The sequence below is a fragment of the Emydura macquarii genome, unplaced genomic scaffold, assembly GCF_026122565.2.
Source record: "Emydura macquarii macquarii isolate MOO-44397 ecotype Brisbane River unplaced genomic scaffold, CSIRO-AGI_Emac_v2 contig_67, whole genome shotgun sequence".
Lineage (NCBI taxonomy): Eukaryota > Metazoa > Chordata > Testudines > Chelidae > Emydura > Emydura macquarii.
In genome coordinates, this window is record NW_027130204.1 from 7,903,377 (window position 1) to 7,924,969 (window position 21,593).

At 39.1% G+C, this 21,593-nt stretch overlaps 1 protein-coding gene across 4 annotated transcripts in view; it reads left to right on the forward strand.

Moving 5' to 3' along the window:
• Window positions 1-21,593, forward strand: part of ADK (adenosine kinase) — a 488,773-nt gene that overhangs the window by 339,386 nt on the left and 127,794 nt on the right. For all 4 annotated transcript variants that reach the window (XM_067539239.1, XM_067539260.1, XM_067539250.1 and 1 more), the window contains exon 7: window positions 15,317-15,487. In XM_067539239.1, coding sequence (XP_067395340.1) covers window positions 15,317-15,487 — 171 coding nt within the window. The remainder of the gene's footprint in view (window positions 1-15,316; window positions 15,488-21,593) is intronic.

Sequence of the window (21,593 nt, forward strand, 5' to 3'; positions counted from 1 at the left end):
GCACAGACCATAAATGGGAACACCATGATGCAGTCCTGACTTACCTCTTCACACGATACAGTACCCCCCAGTGGGACCTCTTTGCATCACAAACAGATCAGAAGTTACCCATGTACTGCTTGAGGGGGGCCATAGGCAGTGACTTCCATGGCAATGCCCTCCTCCTTTCCTGGACTGGAGATCTCTGATATACTTTTCCTCCAATTCTCCTTCTCCCTCAAGTTTTCTGGAAAGTTTGCCAAGACGGGACCACCATCGTTCTGATAGTATTGGCTCTGACAGTTCTGGTTCACAGACCTCCTGAAGCTCTCTATCCGTCAGGCTCCAGTCATTCACAGATCTTCTCTCACAGGACTAAGGGAGGGTCAGGCATCCCAACCTGCGCTCCCTTCACCTCGCGGCTTGATGTTTGGATGAGCGTCTAACAGAGCGTGCATGTTCAGCCCCAGTTCAACAGATCCTTAACCAGAGCAGGAGCGAGTCCACAGAAACATGGTACCACATGACGTGACCTTGCTTCATGCAGTGGGCATACTGCCATCACCATTCTCCTGACATGGTAACCATCCTCGATTATTTCTTCACCCTGAAAATATTGGGCATAGTTCTCAGCTCCCTCTGTGTGTATATTGTGGCACTTAGTGCCTTCCTTCCCCAAGTGGAGGGACACTCTGTCTTCACACGCCAACAACGGTATACTTCATGAAAGGCTTGGTCACAACCTTCTCATCATGTCAAACCCACATCCCAGTGCGATCTTAACCTTGTCCTCTTGGCTCTCACAGGGCAAGCCTTCGAACCTCTGGCAACCTATGCCATGACCTATTTTTCCATGAAAGTGGCATTCTTAATTGCCATCACTTCAGCGAGGCAGGTCAGTGAGCAAGCGGCCATGAGGGTAGACCCTCCCTACATCATCTTTCACAAGGAGTAGGTTTCACTGAGGCTACACCCCAACTTCCTCCTCAAAGTTGTGTCCAAATTCCATCTCAGTTCATCATCCACTTACCTGTATTCTGTCCAAAACCACATGCCTTTCCTGAAGACAAGAAGCTACACTCCCTCGACGTCAGACATGCCCTCAGTGTTCTACCTACAAAGAACTAAACCCTTTAGAAAGTCTCTGAGACTCTTTGTTGCCATAGTGGAGGGAGAAAGGGATCCTCACATAGGGTATCTAAGTATGTCTCGGACTGCATACTGGAATTCTATAAGATATCAAAACCTCCCCCCTTCCAGGGATGTAACAGCTCACTACGTGCGCATAGGCCATATCCTTGGCGTTAGTTGACTTTCCATGTCAGGACATCTGCAAAGCTACAACATGCTGATCTTTCGCACATGTACAGCATGCTATTCCCTGACTCATGTGACAACAATAAAACGAGCTGACTCACAAGTGGCTATGCCATCGGACTCCTCTCACCCGCCTCCACACTGATTACTGCTTGCAAGTGTCTGCTTGCAGTCATGAAAACACATACAAATCATCACTCAAAGAAGAGGAGGAGGTTGGTTACTGTAACTAGATATTCTTTGAGATGTGTGGTCCTGTCTGTATTCCACTACCTACCCTCCTTCCCCTCTGCTTCAGATTTGGTTGTTCTGTGGTAAGAGGAGGAACTGGAGTGGTATTGACCGCACAACCCCTTATGCTCTTGGGAGCCTGAGGAGAAACATTGCGCATGTGCAGGTGAACAAACACAGCTTGGAGAAAACTTTCAGACTGAGCACATGCACATCTATATATGGAATATAGAAAAGGATCACACATCTCAAAGAACCTCCTGTTAACAGTAAATAACTTCCTCTTTCACTTTTGAGCTGGGGAGCTGGGAGAGAGAGAGAGAGAAGCAGACCAGTTCAGGGTAACTCTGATTAACTCCTCTCCCCACAAGGGGAGTCTTTAAACTGTTGTGGGAAAGTTACATGGATTAGGCAGTTCCAGCCCTGTGGAGACTAGCATCCACAGTGGCAGAGATCCGACCTGGTGCCTGCTACTGAGAGCCAGTTGAGACCTTTGCAGGACTCCAGACCAGACAGCCTGGTAGGACCCAGGAGGGGACTCTGCCCCACGCAGAGTGAAGACACAATAAGGGAAGCCTTTTCATTTAATCTGGACAGCGATCACAGTTCTGCAGCACTTGTCTCAGGGCTCAACTTCATAGACTTTAAGGCCAGAAGGAACCATCATGGTCATCTAATCTGACCTTCTGTACACTGCAGGCCACAGAACCTCATCCTACCATTCCTGTAATAGACCCATAGACCTTAGCACACCAGCTGCTTGAGAAGGTGCCTGGGAGGAAGCTGGGGGTTGTGAATGTTGGAAGGTGGACGTTGGTTGATGTTTAGTACTTATTAGTTAATCCTAACCGTTTCCTTCCCCAGATCCTATTTTCCTGCTCCTAATAAAAGTCTGCCTTTGTTATATTGTTCTTTTTGGATATGCCATTTATTTGCTGGAGTTTATGTTGCTTCACTGTTTCTTGTGTGTTGGCTTTTGATACTCCTTGCCCATTAGTAGCATTATTCATTTTCTCAAGGGACCAAGCTCTCCTTGTGTCTGAGGCACGGTGAAGAATCACCTTGGGTGGAGGCACAGGTGTCTGAAAAAGAGCTCAGGATCCAACCAATGCAAGGACAGGTGAGAAGCCAACCCAAGTAGCAAGCACTAGGGAGGAGGCTTACGCCACACCTTGGGAGAAGAGCTGCATTTCTACATTAAAAAACCTACCAAATTGTCTAGAAGAGACCACACTTCCAGAAAAGGAAGTGTGTTGCTTCTTCCACCATGACATCACAGCCCGGACTTAGCTAGATGCAGCAAATTTGATGCCTCACTCAAGGGTTCTAGACTAAACTGCAAGGATCTCTACCCCTTCTCCCTTCCTTTTGGTACTCACCTTATGTTTTTTTGAGGATGTTTAGATTGCAGTGAGGGACCAGTGGGTCCTCAAAGTCATTCAAGAAAGTTGTGTCATCCAGTTCCAGTCTCTACTTCCTGCCCACCTGCATCCTTCTTCAGTAACCATTCTCAAGAGAATCTGCTATAACAAGAGGTGGATTCTGTAATTCACCTGGGTGCAGTAGAAGCCATGCATCCTGAGTTCCAGGGAAAAGGGTTCTATTCGCTGTAATTCCAAATTCTGAAGAAGAATGGAGTTTTGTGATCTATCCTGGACCTCAGGCATGTCAAAAGGTTTATTAATAGCCTCATACTCAACATGGTGACATTTACTTCATTATACTTTCCGTAGGTCCTATGGATTGGTTCAGAACTCTCAGCTTACAGGACTCTTACTTCTATGTTTGTCCATCCAGCTCATATGTTTGTGGCAACAGGAATGCTACCTCTTGGTCTCTCTACTACCTTCAGGTATTCACAAAATGTTTCTTTTTTGTAGCTGCTCATCTAAGGAGATATGGTCTTTGTTTACCCTTACCTCTGTGATTGGCTGATACAGGGAAGGCCAGCTCATCAAGTGACCAAGGCTTAATTCTTCCTTTCTTTACCTCACTGGGTCTCAGGGACAGCCACAGCAAATCTGTTCTTACTCCTACCTAATGGACAGAGTTCATAGAAACAATTCTCAATTCAGGGGCCTATCTTTCCCAGGAAAGGTTTTATACTGTTGAACACTTCATAGCCAAGCTTCAGCCTCATCCATTAACTTGGTAAAATCTGTCTCCAGTTACTTGGTCATATGGCCTTCTGAACTTTTTTAACACTGCATGTTAGACTTTGTCTCACATTCTTTCAGGGGAGACTGTGATTCTTCGGTATGTTTCATCCCTGTGGATCCCATGACACCACCCTCTCCGTCTTTCCCTGCAGTTACAGAGTCCTTTAATCAGGATTCTGGGTGGCAAAGGTACTGAATGGCAGTTGGAGTCACTCTGCCCTTAGGAGAAGTGGCATGAGAACATGTAGGTACATGCACAGCTTCAGTGAGCACTGATTGTTAAAAGATTCTGATCTCCTTCACATGGGTTTCACGTGCAACAAGAGTGAGATACACATTGATAGACCATCTCTAAGAATCAGTTACTGTAAGTAAAGTAATCAACCATTCTTTCTTCTAGGAGTATCTGTGCACATGGGTCCTGCCCTTGGTGATTAGCTAGTAGTTAACTGCTTAAGGTGAAACAGCTCACCCAAACTGAGCATCAGCTCTAGAGGTTGACACCAAAAACTGTGATTAATAAATGTATGAACCATTCTGTACTTACAGCTGTAAAAAGTACTTTAAAAAAAAAAAAAAATAGAGACTGTTGGCCATATTATGGTCTCAGCTACTCCAATTGACATCAGTTTAGAAGAGCTCCACTGAAGCCATTGGAACTATTCTGAATTTTCACTGGTGTAACATGGTTTTTTTATGTTTTGTTTTGCAAAATTACTTTTTAAAATATATAGCGCATTTCTGTGGTTATATATAGATAACTGTTTTGTCCCTTGCGAGTTTGCTTTACTTAGGCACAAATTCACTTAGCATATGGCTTTCTTTTGTACAGTACGGTGAGCTTCAGAAATTTTTTGTTACCTATTCATTTTTTAACACCTACTATGCTCCATTATCAGAGTGCAGTCCTTTTGTTTATGTGATCATTATTAGTGAAATAATATGCTCTTTCTTCAGGGCTCTTGAAATATGTTCTAAAGATAATGACAATCAACTTTGATTAATATTTAATCCCCATGCTGCTACATGCTTATGACTTCAAGATCTCAAAGGTGTGTCTTTTTTTTAACTAAACATTTTCAGTGTCTACATCATTGGAAACTATACATGATATTTTAGTACACTCAATATATGTTTTATAAACTGAATCCAGGTATAGTATATTTTATATATGTTGTATATATGGAAATGCATATGATAAACGGAATGGTGTCCACATGAACTTGATTTATTTTTCTATCGTATTTTATTCATTCCCTTATTTGTTCATATGGATCAATTGTTTTTGCCTTGAGCTGGTGCCATTTCTCAGCATTCTTCAGAAGCGTCAGGGAATCCCAACACTGAAAGTGCCCAACTAATATGCTCTGCATAGAATAGAATGTCTCTTCTCTCTCTGTCACGATCTCTTTGGTAAATAGGAGGATAGTTTCAGATCAGTTTACCCTTCCTTCTTACTCGCCCCCCCCCCCCCCCCAAAAGAAAAATGTTTAAATGCATACATAGTCACATGTCCAGAAGCTTCTTTAATGTACAGTACAAAAGAATTTTTCAGCTTTTCAAGCCATCAGAATGGCATGGACAAAAAAATCTTGTGTAAGCAAGAATAATATTCTAGTTTTGAATAGCTCTCCAAGTCCCTTTAAACTCATGTAAAAACGATTCAAAATTTTACAAGCTATTTTGATATATAGACAGCCAATAGTAATTTTATCTAGTAATGCAATAATGTATGGACAAGCCATTTTTTTTAATCTTTAAGATTTAACCTAAATCTATAAAATGAACCATTGTATCATTCTAAATCTAAATAAATTAAAACTATTCACATTCCTTCTTTTCTTATTCTGGGCTGTTTAAATAAACAATAAAATAGGTTTGTTTTAAATGTTCCCTTATAGATCTTGCAGATTAGATATTTTAAAACTTCCAAAGAATTTGAAATTTTTCTTTCTATATTAAAGATAATATTGATTGTATCAATGTGCTGTTAATACTGTACTGTAAATATTCTGTACACACCCAACCTCAATGAACTCAACATATGGTTGATGTTTACATAATTAATGAGATGCCAAATTATATTGATGTTACAAACCACACCTAAAAAAAAAAAAAATTGCACTGACATCAAGGGTCCAGTTTAACCATACAAACTCTTATCCTGTATTACTGACTGAATAAAATACCAATTGCCAGAACAATGACTCTAGGATAAAGCTCAAAATAGAGGAAATTGAAGATCAAAATCCAGCCTAAGGTTCCTAGTCCTCATGAATGGTATTTTTAACTGCACATAGAAAGTTTCATCCAAAATGAAACACAGAGTGTATAGTCCTGAGTTTAGTCTTAATGACATCTGTCCTCCTTTTTTTATATGTATACGTTGAGCTTCCCTAAACTGAGTAAAGATTTTTTTGAAGTGATAGATGGAGAGGGGAGGGAGAAAGAGGCATCTTCTCTCTCTTTTTAACCCACAAAAATTGTTTCAGAGATTAAGAAAAAACTGTTTTCTCATTGCTATCCAGGATCTAGACTATTTTTATCCCAAGGCAGGAATAAAAAATTTGATTTAAACAAGCAAGTAAAGTGTACAGTGTTTTTGGGTGTAAAAGTGAGGAAGAAAAAGCAGATTGCCTTTTATCTTAGCTTGTTTGATTTTCAGCTAATATTTTATTGATGATGATACTCTGCATTCTGCAATACCTTTCAACATGGCATCTCAAATCATTTTACTAACATTAATTAATTAAACCTCACAACAATGTTGCAAAAGGGGTAACTATATGATTATATTGATTTTTTTTGGTTGCGTAAACAGAGGCACCAAAAGATTAAATGATTTGACCAAGGTTTGGCAGAAAATAAAACTCATGAATTCTGACCCTGACTTATGCCCTAGCAACATTCCCTCACAAATTCTGCATACTGAAAAATATTAGGAAAAGTACAATGTTGAAATTACTGATGCAGGCAAAATGCATTTGTAACCACAAAATACGTTTTGAATGAAAAATTTACAGTATTGCGGTAAAGAGCATGTCAAAGTTATTATTTTCAGTGTGTAAAGACCTCATTTATTGAACAAATGTATTTTAATCTTTTGTATGTAACTCTAGAACTGCTAGCTCACTGAATTCATTGAGATAGTTGTTAACTGTAGTACCCAAAAGGATTGAGAGTATAAATCTTTGGGGCAAGGACCATTCCTAATTTTTTGTCCGTAGAGCACATAGCATATTGTTGATGCTACAGGACATAATAATTTCCATGTTTACAATATTTAGATATTGGCCATTAATACTTTTTCTGTGAAACTGACTTTGTTGACTCAATGAAAGATCAGAAAGATACTGAATTTTCAGAAAGTGGTCAATGGGTTGATAGCAGATATCAGGTTTCAGAGGGGATTTTGTTTTACTTTCAGTGGCCAACCAAAACGTCTAATACTGGAACAGCTCCTCAGTGATATGAATGAAAGTAACTTCAAAGAAAGATCTTTTGAAGCGTATTAGTAATGATATGACCCTACTATAAGTCACCCATGGAAATATTTAGATCTTTGTTCTATATATGGCTTAAGACTGAAGGTTAGGTTCAAACTCAGAAATAAGTGTAAATATAAGAGGCAGCAGCTATTATGAAGGAGAATCAATGTGAAAAGAAAGTAGAGAAAGTGCTGGCAATATCAGCTCTATTGCTTACTTTTTCAATACAAGATGTAGTAGTTTCACTATATAGTGCTCAGTTCTTCCACCTTTACTCACAGTGAATAAGTACCTGGCTTTGCCAAGTCTCAATGTACAAAGTGACAGAAAAAGATTTTACATGTAAATTGAGCACATTTGATATTGGAATAATTGAGAGAAACTAATCCACATTGCTATTTTTATAGTTATTTTTCAGAGTAGAAACATACTTAACAGGAAATATATTTATTTTTTTACTGTACTGTTTTACCTTTTGTATGCTAAATTCATCCCAAATAAATTTGTAACTTGGTTTATAATGAAAACAATGATAGACGCTTAACTTTTGCATAGCAAACTTGCTATATAAAACTGTATTGATGTGGGAAAACCAGGCAGTTTCATTGTGGGCTTCAAGACTCCCATAACATGCTCTCTTCTCTGATCTACTACATTCGTGAATAGATGTCTGCATATTGTATGTAGGAAGGGCATCTCTATGAAACGCTCTACTCTTCAATAATTTACCTATGAGCCTTAGTTACTCAATATAAGCAAAATATGTCCAGAGGGCAATGCCCAGGGACTCCTGTGAATTATATGCTGTCTGTCTGAAACACTCTGAAGGATTTAATTGCATTTCTCTTGTCCCACTGGAATTGTGTCTGCTGAAAGTGGTCAAATTCACATGCAGATGACACATGGTATTTTAGACCTTACAATTTATTGTATATGACTTTTACTCCCATTTATTTCATTAGTAGTTGATGTATGCTTAGTTCTTGAATATATATACCCCTCCTATGGCATAATAACCTGCTTTCTATTGCTCTGAGCATCAGAGGTTCATTCAGTCAAGGAATACACAAAAATCTTAATCAGTTTATTGATGACAATACAAATGTTGAACATGTGGAGACTAGGGGGAAAAATCTTGGAATCATTACAAGATCCAGCCTGGAGCCAGAACAAAACAGGGATTCCAGTTCCTGCACCTGGTAAACCTCTGCATTCAAACTTTTGGGGATGGTGGAGACCTTCTGTAGCTAACTCATAGACAGACTTATGGAGCTAGCCCTCCTTACCAAAATGAGGGCCACTGTTATACTGAAGCTCTTTGGCTGGGGAGAATGAAAAGAGAAAAAACTGATAGGTGGACTGGGAAGTGTAAAGGACTTCCCTTCACCAGTCTTTTTTCCCTTACCAATCTATTGTGTCTCTGTCTGTCTCTTTGCTCTGTAATGGCATGTGCGCATACACAATAATTTAACAGATTTCATATGTAAAATCATGTTGCTGTTTTGTCCTAGATTTGGCTGGTAAAAATTTCTGAAGAATGCGTAGCTTAACTTCTACAGTAATTTTAACTGAAATGCATTTCTAACTTGTTTAAAGAATTAAAAAGTTGCTAAAATTTACACAAAATAATTCTATTAATCTAATGTCAATACTTTGTAAGAGTTTTTATGCTACTGTTGCAATCTGATAGATACTAATATGGCAGCAATCAGAGTTTGCTTCAGCAACAAAAAAGCTGTTCAAGTCTGAAAGCAATCCTTTCCTTTTGACATGTTGGCACCATTTTAGAAGAAAATGTCAGGGTTAATATAAGCACATTTACTGATCGTTCAGCTTTTCCCTATGTTACTGAAAACTGTTTGAAACTTGGCTTTTATCAAAAACAGAAACATTGACCATTCAGAATGATAAAACAATAGCTTACAGCTTAGTCATTTTCCAGTTATAAAGAGATACTTTCATAAAAATAAACAATACAAACTGCAGCGAGCCAAAACTATTACTTAGAGAAATTGTTGCATTTTTGCCATCTTTGCTTTCTGATTTAAAACAACTGTCTCCAGTAGGAACTAGCGGAAACCAGTGGTTTATATTTCATTAAATAGCCATTTGCTGATGACTACAAGATGAAATGTAATTTCAAAGTACAATGAGCACTATGTAGGTACTTAGTGTTCTTGAGGAAAAGGGGTATGGAGTTTGAACAGCTATCATGTACTACACCCATTTACTACCTAACCACTTTATCTGTGGATGTTCCATGTAGATTATTTTCTTCTCCTAGGTGAAGTACAAGATTTAAAAAAAAAAAAACAAAGACCTTCATTAAAGAAAGTTGACGCTTTTTACATTGTTTTGTTTGTTTTATATTTTAGGTTTGTTTGGGGTTTTTTAAACTTTTTTTACAACAGTATTTTAATACCTAAATCATATGGATACCTGCCTTACCTGATATCCAGTATAATTATTATATAAAAAAATAGATTAATGTATTGTTAGGTTATGAATGTATATGCTCAAAACTGAGGAAAATGTTATCTGGTCTATTAAACCCATTTGTCTGACAGTATTGCATGTCCTGAGTAGTACTGTACCCTGACATTTCAAGTTTTAAAGATTAAATTTTTCAAATAGTTTTCCCTCTCCCTCTACATCCACACACACAGTTCAAAAACCAGTAAAAGGATTTTGCATTAACTTTAAAAGAAAAGTCACTGTCTGCCTCAGTGCTAGCATGGAAGTTTAACTCAAAGGAATAATGTTTTAGAGCTATGAGCAATGCTGCACATTTGATAGATCCTGGGCTGCACCAAGCTCATGCTCCATGCAGCTCAAATGATGGGAAGCAGGGTGCCACTGGCCATTTAAGAGGGAGGAGATCAGTGCTGACCTCACTTCGGCTGAAAAGACAAAATCTGGGCCCTAGAAGGGAGGAATTGATCAGGACAGAGGTAAAGTCAGCAGGAAAAGATAAGTAAGAGCTGCCTGCGGGGCGGGTGGGGGGGGGGGGGAAGGATTGGCAGGTGAAAAACCAGGGTGTTCCTGGAGAAAGCTGTAGGTAGTTCCTGGGCGGAAGGCAGAAGATCAGAAGGAGTGGTTTGTCAGATGACCTCCCTAAGCCAGAGAGCCAGGGCTGGAGGTCTGAAGAAGGGTTTCACTCCAACTGGAATGGTTGGGGTGGCTGTCCTGGTAAAAGGCCAGGACAAGACCAAAGAAGAGCCAAGGAGTGGTGGAAGATGCTGGTGCATGCTATGTGCTATGCTGATAGATGAGAAGATGTGTGTTTTTAAGGAGTATATATACAGGAAGTGAACATGAACTATGTTTGGGACTTTTGTTATGGCTTATTTAAACTTTGTTTCAGTAATGAACTGGCCCAAGGAAGGTATTAGTGAGTTAAGAAATCTTCCAATGGATTTACTGGGGACTCTGAAGGAGGGAAATTGAGGCAGACGTGCCTATTCTGCCACAGCCTTCCACAGGAAAGTGCTCCAGGCAGGGCCGCGTCGTGACAACCACTTTTTTACCTTCTCCAGTCATGGGGGAAGATACTCATAGGGGCTTGCTCTAATCTATTCTAGCTAGGATGATTCCCAGAGGAAATCATTCTGCGGGCCTAGGATTGCCAGAGTGCATTGTTTGCCAGCTTTACCCCATCATGCATGCCCTGATATGTTCGCTAGGTTACAAAGAGAGGAATGGATGGTGCAAAGCTACACTATAATAAGGGAATGCTCATCTACCTATTAAAGTAGCTTTAAATCCCCTTTGTGGCTCTGGAGCACAAAGGAGATTTAATTAACGTGGGCAAAAGATCAGGTCCCATGAGTTATGACTCCAGTTCATTAAAGGATTTAAGCATGTGCTTAACTTTAAGCACCTAAGTAGTCCCACAGATTTCAGTGGGGCGACTCACATACTTAGGTTATGTCTACACTAGAAATGCTACAGGTGCACAGCTGCAATGCTGCTGCAGTGTCAGAAGGGGTTCTTCCATCACTGTAGTAAATCTGCCTCTTCCATTGACCTAGTGGTGTCTAAACTGGGGTTTAGGGCAGTTTAACTACATCACATAGGGTGTGAAATTTTTCACAGCCCTGAGCAATATAGTTAAGCCAACCCAATTTCAGTGTAGACAGCCCCAAGATAAGCGATTTCTTAAATACTTTACTGAATCAGGGCTTATATCAGGTTGCAGCAATATCCAATTGTCTGTATGTACAGGAAAATTTCCATCCTTTTGAAGGATGACGGTGGTGTAACTGAAATTGTTTCCCATAAAATAATTGAAAATGTTTCCCATAAAATAAGTTTGGATTAAACTGTACAATAACAAGAGAGGTTTAGGGCAATAACTGTGTTTTTTAACATTGGTTAATGTGTAACTATGAAATATAACTTCAAGCCACTTAGGAAATTGGCAATGCTCTAGGCAGTGGCTCTCAACCTTTCCAGACTACTGTACCCCTTTCAGGAGTCTGATTTGTCTTGCCTATTCCCAAGTTTTACCTCACTTAAAAACTATTTGCCTATAAAATCAATACAAAATACAAATCAATCAATACAAATACAAAAGTGTTACAGCACACTATTTCTGAAAAATTGCTTACTTTCTCATTTTTACCATATAATTATAAAATAAATCAATTGGAATATAAATATTGTACTTACATTTCAGTATATAGAGCAGTATAAACAAGTCATTGTCTGTATGAAATTTCAGTTTGTCCTGACTTTGCTAGTATTTTTTATGTAGCCTGTCATAAAACTAGGCAAAAATGAGTTGATGTACCCCCTGAAAAACCTGCGTACCCCCAGGGTATGCATCTCCCTGGTTGAGAACCACTGCTCTAGGATATGGGAATCAGAGGGGTAATTTGATGTTAATTTGTCCTGTTATGTCTCTGCTTTTCAAGAAACTAATATTATATTTTTAATATTAAATGTTCACTCCTTGGACCGACAAATATACTTTTGTTGACCTTAAATTATTACTAGATGTTGGTTGTAGCATCCCAATTTGAAAATGCTGCAAGCCACTTGTCTTAAATATTAGAGAGAAATTTGCAAATGGGATTTCAAAGGCTTTGTCTACAGTGGTGATTTGTCCTGTTCACAGCTATTGTGGCCAGACATTCTTGTAGCAACACTGGTGAAAACCTCTAATATACACAGTTTTCCTTGTTATTTGAACTGGTGGAACTTACTCCTGCTTGAAGCTATAGTAAGCTATAGTGGTGCAAATCACAGCTTATAGCTTTTTAGTGTGTTTACAAGCGGGTTGCATTGGTGCAAGTACGCTGATGACTGGCCAGTGATGGCTGTAATTGGAGCCCCAGTTAACGACCACTTCAGTACTTGGAATGCAAACTCTGGTTGGCTTTCTTAAACCCAGATCTCTGGTTCAAGACCAGTCATATTTTCCCCTACTTTCTTTTTCAGCACCTTTGCTCTGTTGCCTGGAACAAACAGCAAAAAATTATTTCTACAAAGAAAAATTATGGTTGACAGAGTTTTAAAAAGAATTGTCTTCTCTATAGTACAGCTGCAATCCCTAAATGTTTTAATACCAAATATTCATTTTAAGAAAAATATGAGGGAAAGAAACCTTTTGAAGAGTGGAATTAAATTAAATTGAGGACTTTATTTTAAAGAAAAGCAAAAGTCAAACTTGTAGCTTTAGTGAGTTCATGGCCTTTACTTCTGCAGGGACTGAAATGCAAGTTATACTTCGTGCATCTCAAATACCCTTATGTTGCATTTCAAAAGAGGAGGGGAAAAAGTTGGACCTAAGCCTGACTTAGATCTCAAGGGATACTGTTCTGCACCTTAAATTACAATCAGATGTATTTTAATTCAGATCAAGTTTTCAGCCTGAAATTGGTAAGAAGCCTAATTATTTGACCAGGTTACTATTTATGCAGACCACTGTGTGGTTTATCCACAGCTGGCAACATGCTAGCATGAAAGGTTTTTATTTTGTGCTTGGAACAAATTTAAAAAAAAATTCTAACTCAGCTCATTAAATGAAACACTAAAAGACAGAAGAGATTGCTATGGAGACAAGATGTTATATAAACTGTTCATTTTACTTCTTTAGGATACAAAAATAGAAAGGAGGTAGCTTGGATACTTGGATAGTCTGTTCCTGAAAGGTGCTGAGCAACTCTAGGAGATGCATAATGGGGTGCTCAGCTCTTTTGAAGATCAAACCCAGATTTTGGAAGTGATCGTGTATTTGCTAAACTGGGAAGTGTGGAACAAAGGGAAATATTTAGACAATGTTTTCAAAATTATTTTTAATTTGTAAACTTGTTAGTCTAAAGTTTTCTAGGAATAGAACTTCTAAGATGATCTTTAGCTGAATTATTCTGAATAAAAATACGGATGTATTCTGATGTGAAGACAGAATAATAAGGTGATGAGAACTGGAAAATAGAACTGTTTCATCATTATGCTTTTTAGAGTGTTGCAGTAGTGATGCTATAGGTAAGACTGAGATGGCGCTTCAGTTACAAAACCCTACATGCAAGTTGCTTGTTACTTTGCATCACATGTGATTGCTGCCAGTGATCCAGCATATTTAATCAAATTTGAGAATATTTAGTGAACTCTTTTAGGTTACAGAAATACAAAACTACTATAACTGATTGAGCAGATACAAAGGTACTATTTTTAATAAGTGAAGCATCTTAGAGTATGTTTAACTTGGTATCCCACTGTAATATTAAACTTTATGGAACTGAAAAATGTCACATTTTACCATGGTAAAGTCAACGTATCACCAGTAAAGAAAATGTCCCTTTTTTATTTGACAATGTATAAAAGATGGGCAATATATCAATCATGACAACATATTGGGTATACAGACTGAGATCGGTAATTTTGAGTGGGGACAAAGTCTGCCAGTTCATATGGCAGATTTGAGGTCACAGATTTTTTCACTTGTAGGAATAAAACCAATTTTATTTACTTGCATAACTAGATTTGGCAAGTGATTGCTCCTTTATGAAGACTCGATCATTTTGCCTGCTTTTAATTATTGGTTCTACTAAGTTGCAATTGGTTTTGAAATGATGGTTGGTGTATGTGCAGTGCAACATTGTAGGTTACATTTTAGTGACAAAGATTCAGAACGTTGAGCTGAAAATAGAAGCAATCACATCTTTTCATTTACATTCACATTTTGACGTCGACGTACTAGAAGAAGTAAGTCATTTTACCTATCTAGGGAGTGAGATACACGGTGATAGTGACACCATGCTAGATGTCAGGCAATGAATATCAAAAGCAGCAAACAACTTTTATGAGCTCAAGAAGATTTGGAAAAGTAGCATGATTGGCAATGACACATAACTATGAATTTTGAATACTGATGTCACGGCTTCACAGATATAAATATTAACAGTTATGAAGGATTACATCCTTTTTCATTGTTTACATATTATGCTGCATTATTAAGAGATCAGGCATAATGGATTAATCTAATTCAACAGTTCCCAACCTTTTTGGTTCAGGGGCCACGGATATCATTTTTACAACCCTGAAGGGCCACCAGTCTCTGCCAGCAGGAGTTCAGTGAGGAGGCTGCCTCCTTGCTGATCTCCCTTCCCCCTGGGTGCAGCAGGGAAACGGCATGCATCCTGTAGCCCCGCACGCTCCACTTGGGTCCCTAGGTAGAGGCTCCCTTCTGCAGCCAGGGGGATGGGAGATCAGTGCTCTCCTCTTTCTGGCTCCAGCAGGGACTCCAGCACCTATGGACGTAGGTGGAGAGCTTTGCTGTGCTCCTTGCTACAGCCAGGGCGAGGGGAGTGCTGATCTCCCACCCCTTTGGCTGCAGCAAGGAGCCTGCACCAGTCTTTTAGCCTTGTGGAAACATGGTCCGCCTGGGTCCTTAGGCAGCGGCTTCCTTCTGCAGCCAGCAGGAGGGGAGCTGCTGGCCACTTTGAAAGCCCCCACAGGCCACTATTGGTCTCTGGGCCACAGGTTGGGAGCCACTGATTTAGTTAAATCAAAGGGTAGCATTTACACACAGTTTCACATTCGATGTGTGTTTCATTTTTTTCTCTGGCCTGCAAACAACATATTTAATATGATTCCTAATTTGAGATTAGTAATATATGTATGTTTGCTTGTTTGCAGGGATTTTTCCTTACAGTTTCACCAGAAGCAATATTAAAAGTGGCCAGTCATTCTTCTGCAGACAACAAGATCTTCAGTTTGAATCTTTCTGCACCATTTATTAGCCAGTTCTATAAAGAGCCTCTGATGAAAGTTATGCCTTATGTTGACATCCTTTTTGGAAATGAGACGGTGAGTCCTACTAAAAATATTTGTATTTACACAGATGTTTATGTCGAGAATAATCTCCTCTGATTTGCTTTCTCCATTAACATATATATTAAGGAACTTTGTGTAACAACATGACACTATAATATATAATTTACAGTCTACGTTAAAGAAAAAAATCTAAACTAGTGCAGCAGTTCAATGGACTGGTAATGTGTTGACCTGTTAAAAGCTTTCATCTTGATAGTCTTAGTCTTGATGGCACTTTCTGCAATAAAGTAGATACCTTCTTTGAACAGGAGGAGGAGGACACTAGGGAAGCACAGTTTATAAATTTCTCATTGATCTCTATGGAAAATAGACTGGCAATCCATCTAAGGAAATTCACTTTTGTTATGCTTTTCTGTGCAGTAGTGGGATAAACAGATTGGGTGAAATCCTGTGCCTACTGGACTCAATGGTGAAATAGCCATTGACCTCAATGAGGGATAACATTTTATTCATTGTTTTGATATCACTTTGCAGTTTCTTAATTCACAGGATTCCCTCATAGGTATTTATATGTTTGCTTCTTATGAATAAAAGTGGTGAACTGCTAAAGAAAGTCACATAAATAAACAAACTGCATGAGGACTTGTCTACACTTGAAATTTTTTCACCAGCATAGCTACGTTGGTGTAAAAAGTTACATGCATTATTGCAGCTTATCAAAGTTTCTGATCAGAGTAAACGGCACTGTGCAAGTGACTTTTTACACTGATGCAGCATGTCTGCACTTGGGGCATACATTGGTGCAGATACACCAGTGCAAAAACCAGCATAGACCAGCCCTGAATACTTTTTTAAAGATTAGAAAATAACTTATTGTGCAGTAAAATAGTAAGATTCTACTAACCATGGGTAGTTGGATGGGAGAAGTATTTAAAATTGACAGCTCTTCTTTGAATGGTTGCAGACATGTATTCCACTCAGGTGTGTGTGTTCAGCACACCAAAGCCAGAGAACTTGGCCTATCAGTACCCACAGGGTACACAGGTTCCCATGCCTTCTGGCCCTTAGCTCTTCTACTGACTATTTAAGGGCAGCTCTGCCGCAACTCCCTCAGTTCCTTCTTACTGCTTGCGGCTAGAGTCAGAATGTTTTGTATGGTATTTTACCTCATGCTGCTCTATCTTAGTCTGTTTGGGATTTTATGGTATATAGTTAATAACTAGTATTGTTAGCAGTACTCTGAGGTTAATTTATAGAATCTATCCTGGATGATGCCTTCACCAGGGTTTAAATGTTATCCTTTGTGTGGGATGACTGTCCCCAACAGTGACACTCTCCGACACACATACTGTTTGTTGTGCCTCGGAGAGGGGCACTTTAAACAAAGGTGTTGCATCTATAAGAGAATGCAGGTGTTGAATGACTTGCCTGTGAAGCAGCACTTTCTGGAGCACTCTCATTTACCTGGGGTACACAATCACTTGGTAGATCACTTCAGCAGGATTTTCTCCCAGAATCATGAGTGGTCTCTGAAGTTTCAGTGGGCTATCTTCAGGTCCATCTTCACAGAACGGGGCATCCCCAGCTATTGACCTGTTTGCAACAAGAGACAAGAAGTGCCATCAGTTTTGCTCTCAAGTGGGTCTTAGTCCAGGATCCGTAACAGATACCTTCCACCTGAATTGGGAATCAGTAGTGATTTATACCTTTCTCCCGGTCTGACTGATTCTTCAGCATATTCTCAAACTAAAACTGAATCATACCAGACTAATTCTTATTGCAACAATTTGGCTGAGACAATGTTGGTTCTCTGACCTACTAAGTCTATCAGTTCAACCTCCCATCTCTTCCTTTTTGTCTCAGTCTCCTGACTCAGCACCATGGTAGAGTTTTGCATCCAACACTAAGCAGTTTGCATCTTATTGCATGGATGCTGCATGGCTAGATGAGGAAGAGGAATTCTGTTCAGAAGATGTTAGACAAATACCTCTCAATAGTAGAAAACCATCCACTAGAATTACCTATTTGGCCAAGTGGAAGTGGTTTTTGATTTGGTCACTGGCCCTGGGCATTCAATGAAAGCTAGTTTATATTCAGGACATTTTGGAGTATCTGCTACATCTTCAATGATTTGGTTTGTGTCTCAGCTCATTGAGGGTCCACTTTGCAGTGATCTCAGCATTCCATCCGCCCATCCGAGGGAAGTCATTTTCTCAAGTTCCATGGTAGTGAGATTTCTGAGAGGAGTCATTCATTTTGTTCCAGCAGTGGAAGAGCCAGTTCCCTTGAGGGACCTTAATACTGTGCTAACTGCTGTTGTGAGGCCTCCATTTGAGCCCCTGGTGACCTGCTCTTTATCCCTCCTGTGCCAAAAGACAACTTTCCTTGTTGCTATAGCATCTGCAAGGAGAGTAACTGAGCTATGGGCTTTAATGGCAGAGCCCTCATATACACAAAAACAACGAGAGTCCTGTAGCACTTTAAAGGGTAACACATTTAATTTCTCATTGTTTTTGCTGTATACAGACTAACATGGCTACCCCTGTGGAAGTTCTCATATACACAGTTTTTCAAAGACAAAGTTGCCCTATGACCACATCCTACATTTTTGTCGAAAGTAGTTCCCTATTTCCACCTTAACCAAGTAATATACCTACTAGTGTTCTTTCCTAAACCACACTCAATGATGACCAGAGACACTTCATACATTCAATATGAAACGGTACTTGGTGTTTTACCTGGAGAAGGCAAAGCCTTTCTGTTCAGCACCTCCTCATTTTGTCTCCTATGCCGATTGAATGAAGGATCAGGCGGTTTCTGTGCAGACTATTTCCAGGTGGATAACTTCCTTCATTACAAGTAGAAGTAGCTCAGACCATGCCTCCACAAAGATTGTGGGCTCATTCAACTAGAGCTCAAGCAACATCAATAGCATTTCTCAGTGATGTTTTGATTTAAGGGCATTTGCAGGACTGCTATCTCGTCTTCTATACATAGGTTTACCAAGCATTATCTGTTACCAGCCTAGTGCAAACTTTGGGAAGGCTATTTTGCAGTGGCTGTTTAAATAGACTTTCCAAAAAAAACCTCCAAAAACAGACTTCAAAGAGAAACTGCTGAGTTAGAAATGATCTGCAAACTTGACACATTCAAACTGGGTTTAAACAGAGATTTGGAATGACTTTCTCATTACAAGAGGTAAATTGCTTTGCTCACCCATTCTCACCTCCTACTCAATGACTGTCATTAGACCTCAAGTACCTGGCTTTCATCCACTTCCCCCATTGTTCTCTATGCACTTGTATATGCATATGATGATCCTATGTTTCTCATTTCTACCTCTGCATCTGACGAAGTAAGCTGAGCCTCACGAAAGCTTATGCCTGCTAAAATTAAATTTTTTAGTCTTTAAAGTGCCACAGAACTCTCGTTGTTTTTGCTAAATAGACTCTGAATCCCACCTCCGATGACTACTGCTTGTGAATCACCTGTGTGGCATACATGTCTGCAACCACTCAAAGAAGATAAAACAGTTACCTACCTGTACTGTAACTGTTGTTCTTCAAGATATGGGTGCAGATGAGTATTCCACGACCCACCCTCCATCTCCTCAGCTCAGAGTCTCTACTCTTGGCATTGGGTGTGAAGGAACTGAAGAGAGTCGGCAGCACTGCTCTTAAATAGCCAGGAGAGGGGCTACGGGCCAGAGAGCATGGGTGCTGACCATATTGGTACTGCTAGGCCATGTTCTCTGGCTTCAGTGCACTGAGCACATGCACATCTGAGTGGAATACAGAACTGTGCCCACATCTCGAAGGACAACAGTTACACTACAGGTGGGTAAAAAAAAATTTCTAACTTTGTCACTATGCCCACCTCATTCTATCATTTGCACTGCAAAGACCTCACTGATGTGCTACTGAGTATTGCTTTTCAGGAGCCATACCATCTCAATGCTGATCTTGTCAGATCTCACAAGTTGAGCAGAGTCAGGCCAGGTCGATTCTTGAATGGGAGACCTCCAAGAAAAACAGTGTTGTGTTCCTCCTCCTTTTGTGTAGGTACTGCCCCCCTAACCTGTTCTAACATAATGAATCACTGTGGTGTGTAAGGTACCATTTTTCAGATGAGATATAAAACATAGGTTGTGACCACTTGCCATTAGACATACAATAACACTTCACAAGACTAGATGCAACAGCCTCACTGGAAACTGCATTGTGCCTACTTTAATTCCCCCTGCTGTTTCAATAGGATATGGTATTACTTACTTCTTGTCATAACATATTGTATAATGCTGCAATGCATAGTGGAGTGTAAAATGCTCTCTGCATTTATTGTATATAGTTTTTGAAGCAGTTTGTTTTCTTTTGGGGTAAAAGACACTATTTTAAATGTAAGCTATCATCATTAAATGTGACCATACTGTTTACACACTTCAAAGAGTACCAGACCTCTTGATCTATGTTATTTGCAGCCCTGCTGTACTGGGATTTCCAGTTCATTGTAAGCAAAGGCCATCTTTCATCTTTGCTTCTTGCTATGTAACCTGCTCATTGCCACTTTAGATTTTTCTTTCTTCAGAATGCCTTTCACTGTGGTATATTCTCCTGTTACTCTGTGATTTGAAACCCTTTCTCTTTCCATGTTCTTCCTAATTATTAACTTGGGCTGTATCCTGTGGCTACCAGTGTTTCTGTTCCATGTGTCTTGGCTTGGCATGCAAAAAACCCTTTTAACAAGAAAAGTTTTCTCTCACACAGGTTTAACCTTTTGAATGCTCCTTTTCTTGTTTCTTCTCTGGGTTCATTTCCCTGATTTTGAGTAATGTATAATAACGTTTAGTTGTCAGTCTGTGTATGTCTTGATGTGAAGTGAATCACTTCAGGAGGCTGAGCCAATGTATACCTCATCTATTTTGATCTTTCCTTCTGTCTTTATATTTTGTTTTCATTGAGTTTTGCTAATTTATCATAAACAGTAAAAGGACATACATAAGTTAAGCACGTAAGCTAGAAAATGCATTATAGATGGTATAATTGTTACTTTACTAGAACAGAGAGTAGCCTCTCACATGATTTTACTCTTCTGTATATTTATCTTCACTTCACATTATAGACCAACACAATTTTACTGTTAAACACTGAGCTGTTTATTTTTTAGAGTAATGCAAAAAGCATCAAAGAGCAGCAGAATACCCAAACTGATGCCATTCCTAAACTAAAAACAATTGGCAAAGTGATTTGAAATTACATCTTGTACTTAAAAATTTACATCTGAATGGAGATTGGTTATTCCAAGATTCAGCTAGATGATAATTAAAATGGGCAAGTTATAAACCTCACAAAATAAATGCTCTAATTTAGAATGCTCTAATTTAGGATGCCAGCATATCCTTAACTGCAGTGGTGGTGCTGAACACAGCTATAATAACCTCTTGTAGTTATCAGCTACAACAGTAGCTCAATGGCCATTGATATGTTGATAATTTTTCTTTTGAAATCTCTTTCATACCTATCCAAAACATTTTGGCTTGTATATTTGACACTTATTAACTAGACTTCACATAATAAATTTAATACAAAACATTCAATATAAAAATAAAGCCAGTGCTACTAACCAATTAAGGCCATTCTGAAGTCATTATCTGGCAATACATGACTAGAGAATCTGATTATTGTCATTGCTCTTAATTTTTATTAAAATAAGTTTTTTTTAATAGTGTCATTTTGCAAATGGTTCTTAGCAATAATACCTTCCAAAACTACCATAATCACTGGATAATTAACCTGCCAGGATTAAGCACTATTCTACTTTGCCTCAGGATGCTTAACTCTCAAATAAGGTCAATTATCTTCTGATAACTGCTTTGTTAGGAGTTGCTGCCTAATTCATCTGTAAAAACTCACCTCAGAATACATACTTCTACAACTCAAGCTGACTTTCAATCTCAACAGGAGTGGTTTGGGTTGTAAAAGAGATTAAGGCCTTAAAAATTACATCCAATGTAAACTCACCTAATGGGCAGGTGATTTCTTCTTGCACGATAGTTGCTATGCAAGCATAGTAACACACAAGGGGATAAGCAGTGCCAGAACTGCATGCTTGTTCTTTCATTTCCTTGGAAGCCCCATTTTTC